The 7,865-nt window shown below is 46.2% G+C and overlaps 1 protein-coding gene across 1 annotated transcript; it reads right to left on the bottom strand.

Moving 5' to 3' along the window:
• Nucleotides 1-354: 354 nt before the first annotated feature.
• LOC121858564 lies at nucleotides 355-1,518 on the bottom strand. Its single transcript, XM_042355054.1, has 2 exons — nucleotides 1,515-1,518; nucleotides 355-812 (listed from the first exon to the last, which is right to left on the bottom strand). The coding sequence occupies exons 1-2, from the start codon at nucleotides 1,516-1,518 to the stop codon at nucleotides 355-357; spliced, it is 462 nt and encodes a 153-aa protein (XP_042210988.1).
• Between the last annotated feature and the right edge of the window lie 6,347 nt (nucleotides 1,519-7,865).

The following is a 7,865-nucleotide window of genomic DNA, read 5'->3' as shown; positions in this document are numbered from 1 at the left end:
TAGGTTCTCTGGTGCTGTGTTGTGGCTCTATTGCTGTGTTAGGGTCTCTGGTGCTGTGTTGTCTCTATTGCTGTGTTTAGGGTCTCTGGTGCTGTGTTGTGGCTCTTTGCTGTGTTTAGGGTCTCTGGTGCTGTGTTGTGGCTCTATTGCTGTGTTTAGGGTCTCTGGTGCTGTGTTGTGGCTCTATTGCTGTGTTTAGGGTCTCTGGTGCTGTGTTGTGGCTCTATTGCTGTGTTTAGGGTCTCTGGTGATGTGTTGTGGCTCTATTGCTGTGTTTAGGGTCTCTGGTGCTGTGTTGTGGCTCTATTGCTGTGTTTAGGGTCTCTGGTGCTGTGTTGTGGCTCTTTGCTGTGTTTAGGGTCTCTGGTGCTGTGTTGTGGCTCTATTGCTGTGTTTAGGGTCTCTGGTGCTGTGTTGGAAGCTCTCTTGCTGTGTTTGAGTTCTCTGGTGCTGTGTTGTGGCTCTCTTGCTGTGTTTAGGTTCCCTGGTGCTGTGTTGTGGCTCTCTTGCTGTGTTTAGGTTCTCTTGGTGCTGTGTTGTGGCTCTATTGCTGTGTTTAGGTTCTCTGGTGCTGTGTTGTGGCTCTATTGCTGTGTTGGGTTCTCTGGTGCTGTGTTGTGGCTCTCTTGCTATGTTTAGGATTTCTCTGGTGCTGTGTTGTGGCTCTATTGCTGTGTTTTGTTCCTCTGGTGCTGTGTTGGCTCTATTGCTGTGTTTTGGTTCTCTGGTGCTGTGTTGTGGCTCTCTATTGCTGTGTTTTAGTTCTCTGGTGCTGTGTTGTGGCTCTATTGCTGTGTTTTGGTTCTCTGGTGCTGTGTTGTGGCTCTATTGCTGTGTTTAGGTTCTCTGGTGCTGTGTTGTGGCTCTCTTGCTGTGTTTAGGTTCTCTGGTGCTGTGTTTGTGGCTCTCTTGCTGTGTTTAGGTTCTCTGGTGCTGTGTTGTGGCTCTATTGCTGTGTTTTGGTTCTCTGGTGCTGTGTTGTGGCTCTATTGTGTGTTTTGGTTCTCTGGTGCTGTGTTGTGGCTCTGTTGCTGTGTTTGGTTCTCTGGTGCTGTGTTGGCTCTATTGCTGTGTTTAGGTTCTCTGGTGCTGTGTTGTGGCTCTCTTGCTGTGTTTAGGTTCTCTGGTGCTGTGTTGTGGCTCTCTTGCTGTGTTTAGGTTCTCTGGTGCTGTGTTGTGGCTCTCTTGCTGTGTTTAGGTTCTCTGGTGCTGTGTTGTGGCTCTATTGCTGTGTTTTGGTTCTCTGGTGCTGTGTTGTGGCTCTCTTGCTGTGTTTAGGTTCTCTGGTGCTGTGCTGTGGCTCCCAGATGCTGTGTTGAGCTGTGTTGTATACTTGGTAAAGCGTGTATGAGCGTCATCACCTCGTGTTTATATCTATACGTGGGAGGTGTATAATTATGAATACACTCACATATAATACTTGTATGCAACTATACATGCATACATACTAAACGATGGGTGTGTGTATGTCTTTATGTATGAATTCATGGGAGTATGCATATGTATCTACTCACTCATACTTAAAAATATACATATATATAAAAACTTGTATTATAAGTTCTCTTGGAAATGAGATATTGGAATCGAACAATGAGAACCGAACACTAGGAATGGGAATCAGGGAACTGGAATGATAAATGGGAATCAAGGGAAATGAGAATCCAACCGTAGGAATGGGAATGAGGGAAAATGGAGGTATCATGCAGTGGGGAAGTGTCAACAACAGGGAGGGAGGGGGAGGAAGGGAGGGAGGGGGAGGGAGGAGATGGTACAAGTGACTTTACCTGCCCTGATGTGTTGTGGAGGGAGTCAATAGAGGCCTCACCCAGCACCCAGGGTTGAAGTTTTAAGCTGGGAGAAAGTGTTCAGCGATGGTGTTTAATTACTTGCCCTGGGGCCCTTCTAACTCTCTCTCTCTCCTCTCTCTCTCTCTCTCTCTCCTTGATGTTTTGGGGTGAGGTTGTGTGTGGGGAATGGGTGGGGTGGTGTTGTGGAGAATGGGTGGGAGAAGTGGATGGGTAGGGGGATGGGTGGGGGAGTGTGTGTGTGTTGAATGACTTGTAAATCAGCCCTAATTTACAACAGGTTATTTACACTTATAAATTCTTCACAATAATAATCACCATCAATTCTCACCATCATCTATTAGAGATTTTTATTTTCATTATTTTTTTTTACACCACTGTTATTTACATCCTTAAATATCCTGTTAATCACAATCTAGGTATCAAAATAATCCCTGTTAGTGATTTACAGCATTACACTCATAAATTACGGTGATTTATTTTGTTGTTCTGGGTTTTCATATGGCGGTATATGATTAAATTCTGACGTATTAGTTTATACATTAAGTTGTAATATATTTTAAGTTATTTATTTACGAGCGACATATTAGTGTAGGTCATGGGGTGGGCGTGTGTGTGTGTGTGTGTGTTTTAGTATGTATGTATGTATGTATGTATGTATGTATGTAGGTAAGTAGGTAGGTAGGTAGGTAGTGTTATGTATGTATGTATGTATGTGTGCATGTATGTATGTATGTATGTATGTATGTATGCATGTTTTCTCTGTGTATGTTTCCGTCTCACTTGTTTTGTTTCTCCTCTCTCCCCCCTCTCTCTCTCTCTCCTTTTGATGTTTTGGAGTGAGGGATTGTGTGTGGGGAATGGGTGGGGAAATTGGATGGGTAGGGGGATGGGTGGGGAGGTGTGTGTGTGTTGAATGACTTGTAAATCAGCCCCTAATTTACAACAGGTTATTTACATCTTATAAATTCTTCACAAGTAATAATCACCATCAATTCTCACCATCATCTATTAGAGATTTTTATTTTCATTATTTTTTTTTTACACCACTGTTATTTACATCCCTTAAATATACTGTAAATCACAATCTAGGCATCAAAATAATCCCCTGTTAGTGATTTACGGCATTACACTCATAAATTACGGTGATTTATTTTGTTCTGGGTTTTCATATGGCGGTATATGATTAAATTCTGACGTATTAGTTTATACATTAAGTTGTAATTTATTTTAAGTTATTTATTTACGAGCGACATATTAGTGTAGGTCATGGGGTGGGCGTGTGTGTGTGTGTGTGTGTTTTAGTATCTATGTATGTATGTATATATATAATGTAGGTGTGTTATGTATGTATGTTGGTATGTATGTATGTATGTATGTATGTATGTATGTATGCATGTTTTCTCTGTGTATGTTTCCGTCTACTTGTTTTGTTTCTCTCTCTCTCTCTCTCTCCCTCTCTCTCCCTCTCCCTTTCTTCCTCCCCAGACAGTATCTCCCAGCGCTGAGGTTATGATAACAGATTAAGGGTTTCACTGTGAGTCTCGCCCCAACACGTCATCTACCAACATCCCCAACACCTCTCAACACCACCAACATCCCAACACCACCATCTCCAACACCACCAACATCTCCAACACACAACATCTCCAACACCACCAACATCTCCAACACCACCAACATCTCAACACCACCCATCTCCAACACCACCAACATCCCCAACACCACCAACATCCCCAACACCACCAACATCTCAACACCACCACATCCACATACCAACATCCCCAACACCACCAACATCCCAACACCACCAACATCCCCAACACCACCAACATCCCCAACCCACCAACATCCCCAACACCACCCAACATCTACACCCAACACTCCCCAACACCCACCAACATCCCCAACACCACCAACATCTCCAACACCACCACATCCCCATCACCAACATCCCCAACACCACAACATCCCCAACACCACCAACATCCCCAACACCACCAACATCCCCAACATCCCCAACACCACCAACATCCCCAACACACCAACATCCCCAACACCACCACATCCCAACACCACCAACATCCCCAACACCACCAACATCCCCAACACCACCAACATCTCAACACCACCACATCCCCCATCACCAACATCCCCAACACCACCAACATATCCAACACCACCAACATCCCCAACACCACCAACATCCTCCAACATCCCCAACACCACCAACATCTCCAACACCACCACATCCCCCAACACCATATTCCCCATTACCACCCACATCCCCATCACCACCACATCCCCATCACCACCACATCTCAACACCACCAACATCCCCAACACCACACATCTCAACACCACCAACATCCCCAACACCACCAACATCTCTAACACCACCAACATCTCCAACACCACCAACATCCCCAACACCACCAACATCTCTAACACCACCAACATCTCAACACCCCAACATCCCCAACACCACCAACATCTCAACACCACCAACATCTCTAACACCACCAACATCTCCAACACCACCAACATCTCCAACACCACCAACATCCCCATCACCACACATCTCCAACACCATCATCTCCCACCAACATCCCCAACACCACCAACATCTCCAACACCACCAACATCCCATCACCACCCACATCCCCATCACCACCACATCACCCATCACCACCACATCTCCAGCACCACCACAACCTCCTCACTGTTCTGTACCCAGCTGGAGACAAAATACCCACGTAAAAGCAAATGCTAGTCTACAGCATTTATGCGTTAGTGGAGTGCTTGTGCGGTAATTCCTCCGCTCTAGCATTTATACATTAGGTTTAGTGTGAGACCTTTACGATACAGCATTTTCTACAGCATTATTTGGTGAGAATTAGGTTGTAGAATTATGTAGAATTTTGGGTATTTTGTTTAGTTTTGTATTTTAGAATTTTTCTGTAATATAATTTTTTTAGGGGTGGGTATTTTTAGTAAAACATTTATATATATATATCTTTTGTGAGAATTTTAAGTTTACGAAAAATTTTTTTTTACTAGGAGAAAATTTGGGAATTTTTGTGTGAGGATAAGAAAAAAGGTATAAGAGGAGAGAGAGAGAGAGAGAGGGGCAAAGGGAAGAAAAAATACAGAGAAAGTCACAACAGACAAAGCGACAAAACTAAAAAAAGAGAAGAGATGGCAAAGGGCGAAAATATACAGAGAAAGAAAGAAAAACTGAAAGAAAAAAAGAGACAAAGAAGAAAGAAAAGAAAGCAAAAGAAAAACTCCCAAAAAAGAGATTAAAGCTGGCTCCACCCCTTCATCAATAAGCCAAGCTCCTAAAGACTTCATTAAGAAACAGTAAAGAAGAAAAAAAAAACATTTATAACACGAAGCTTTAACACGTGAGGTACAAGTCTTAACACGTGAGGTACAAGTCTTGACCTTTTATACACCTTTATACACCTTTATACGCCTTTATACGCCTTTATACGCCTTTTATACACCTTTATACGCCTTTACACACCTTTTACACACCTTTTACACACCTTTATACACCTGGCCAAATTCTCCAACGCTTCTCGGACCGTATTATTTTCTCTCAAGTCCTTATATTTAATTTAGAAGCCAGAGTGAAAGGTTGAATACAGGTACAGGCGCAGGTGGGTTACAGGTACAGGCGCAGGTACAGGTTACAGGTACAGGCGCAGGTACAGGTTACAGGTACAGGCGCAGGTACAGGTTACAGGTGGGCGCGGGTACAGATACGGAATGCTGGTACAGGTACAGGTTACAGGTACAGGCGCAGGTACAGGTTACAGGTACAGGCGCAGGTACAGGTACGGCTGGTACAGGTACAGGTTACAGGTACAGGCGCAGGTACGGGTTACAGGTACAGGCGCAGGTACAGGTACAGGTGCTGGTACGGTACAGGTTACGGGTACAGGCGCAGGTACAGGTTACAGGTAGGCGCAGGTACAGGTACAGGTGCTGGTACAGGTACAGGTTACAGGTACAGGCGCAGGTACAGGTTACAGGTACAGGCGCAGGTACGGAGTTACAGGTACAGGCGCAGGTACAGGTTACAGGTACAGGCGCAGGTACAGGTTACAGGTACAGGCGCAGGTACAGGTTACAGGTACAGGCGCAGGTACAGGTACAGGCACAGGCACAGGTACGGGTTGGTACAGGCGCAGGTACAGGTTACAGGTACAGGCGCAGGTACAGGCTACAGGTGCTGGTACAGGTACAGGTTCTGGTACAGGCGCAATACAGGTGCGGGTGCTGGTACAGGTACAGGTACAGGTACAGGCGCAGGTACAGGTACAGGCGCAGGTGCAGGTTACAGGTACAGGCGCAGGTACAGGTTACAGGTACGGTACAGGCGCAGGTACAGGTACAAGCACAGGTACAGATACAAGCACAGGTACAGGTTGGTACAGGCGCCGGTACAGGTACAGGTACAGGCGCAGGTACAGGTACAGGCACAGGCGCAGGTACGGTACAAGCACAGGTACAGATACAAACACAGGTACAGATACAAGCACAGGTACAGATACAAGCACAGGTACAGTTACAAACACAGGTACAGATACAAAGCACAGGTACAGGTACAAACACAGGTACAGTTACAAACACAGGTACAGATACAAGCACAGGTACAGATACAAGCACGGGTACAGTTACAAACACAGGTACAGGTACAAGCACAGGTACGAATCCAAGCACAGGTACAGGTACAGGTACAGGCGCCGGTACAGGTACAGGTACAGGCGCAGGTACAGGAATTACAGGTACAGGTACAGAGCGCAGGTACAGGTACAGGCACGAGTTGCAGGTACCGGGTACAGGCGCCGGTACAGGTACAGGTACAGGCGCCGGTACCGGGTACAGGTACAGGCGCAGTACAGGTACAGGTACAGCGCAATTACAGGTTAGGTCAGATACAAGCACAGGTACAGGTACAAGCACAGGTACAGTTACAAACACAGGTCAGGTACAAGCACAGGTACAGGTACAAGTACAGGCGCAGGTTACAGGTACAGGCGCAGGTACAGGTACAGGCGCAGGTACAGGCGCAGGTGCAGGTACAGGTACAGGCGCAGGTACAGGTACAAGCACAGGCGCAGTACAGGTACAGGCGCAGGTACGGGATTACAGGTACAGGCGCAGGTACAGGTTATAGGTACAAGTACAGGCGCAGGTACAGGTTACAGGTACAGGTACAGGCACGAGTACAGGTACAAAGCACAGGTACAGGTTAAGGTACAGGCGCAATACAGGTACAGGCGCCGGTACAGGCCAGGCGCAGGTACAGGTTACAGGTGCAGGTACAGGCGCAGGTACAGGTACAAACACAGGTACAGTTACAAACAGGTACAGTTACAAACACAGGTACAGTTACAAACACAGGTACAGTTACAAACACAGGTACAGGTACAAACACAGGTACAGTTACAAACACAGGTACAGTTACAAACACAGGTACAGGACAAACACAGGTACAGGTACAAGCACAGGTACAGGTACAAGCACAGGTACAGGTTACAGGTACAGGCGCCGGTACAGGTACAGGTACAGGCGCCGGTAAGGTACAGGTACAGGCGCAGGTACAGGTTACAGGTACAGGTACAGATACAAACACAGGTACAGCTACAAACACAGGTACAGGTACAAACACAGGTACATAAGCACAGGTACAGGTACAAGCACAGGTACAGATACAAGCACAGGTACAGGTACAAGCACAGGTACAGATACAAGCACAGGTACAGCTTACAAGCACAGGTACAGGCAGGCACAGGTACAGGTTACAGGTACAGGTACAGGCGCAGGTACAGGTACAAGCACAGGTACAGCTACAAACACAGGTACAGGTACAATTACAGGTACAGCTACAAACACAGGCAGGTACAAACACAGGTACTGGTACAAGCACAGGTACAGCTACAAACACAGGTACAGGTACAAGCACAGGTACAGGTACAAACACAGGTACAGGTACAAACACAGGTACAGGTACAATCACAGGTACAGCTACAAACACAGGTACCAGCT

Source organism: Homarus americanus, unplaced genomic scaffold (genome assembly GCF_018991925.1).
Source record: "Homarus americanus isolate GMGI-L3 unplaced genomic scaffold, GMGI_Hamer_2.0 scaffold74, whole genome shotgun sequence".
NCBI classification, from domain to species: Eukaryota; Metazoa; Arthropoda; class Malacostraca; order Decapoda; family Nephropidae; genus Homarus; species Homarus americanus.
The sequence above is the reverse complement of the archived record's forward strand: the minus strand, read 5'-3'. Positions and strand labels throughout refer to the sequence as shown.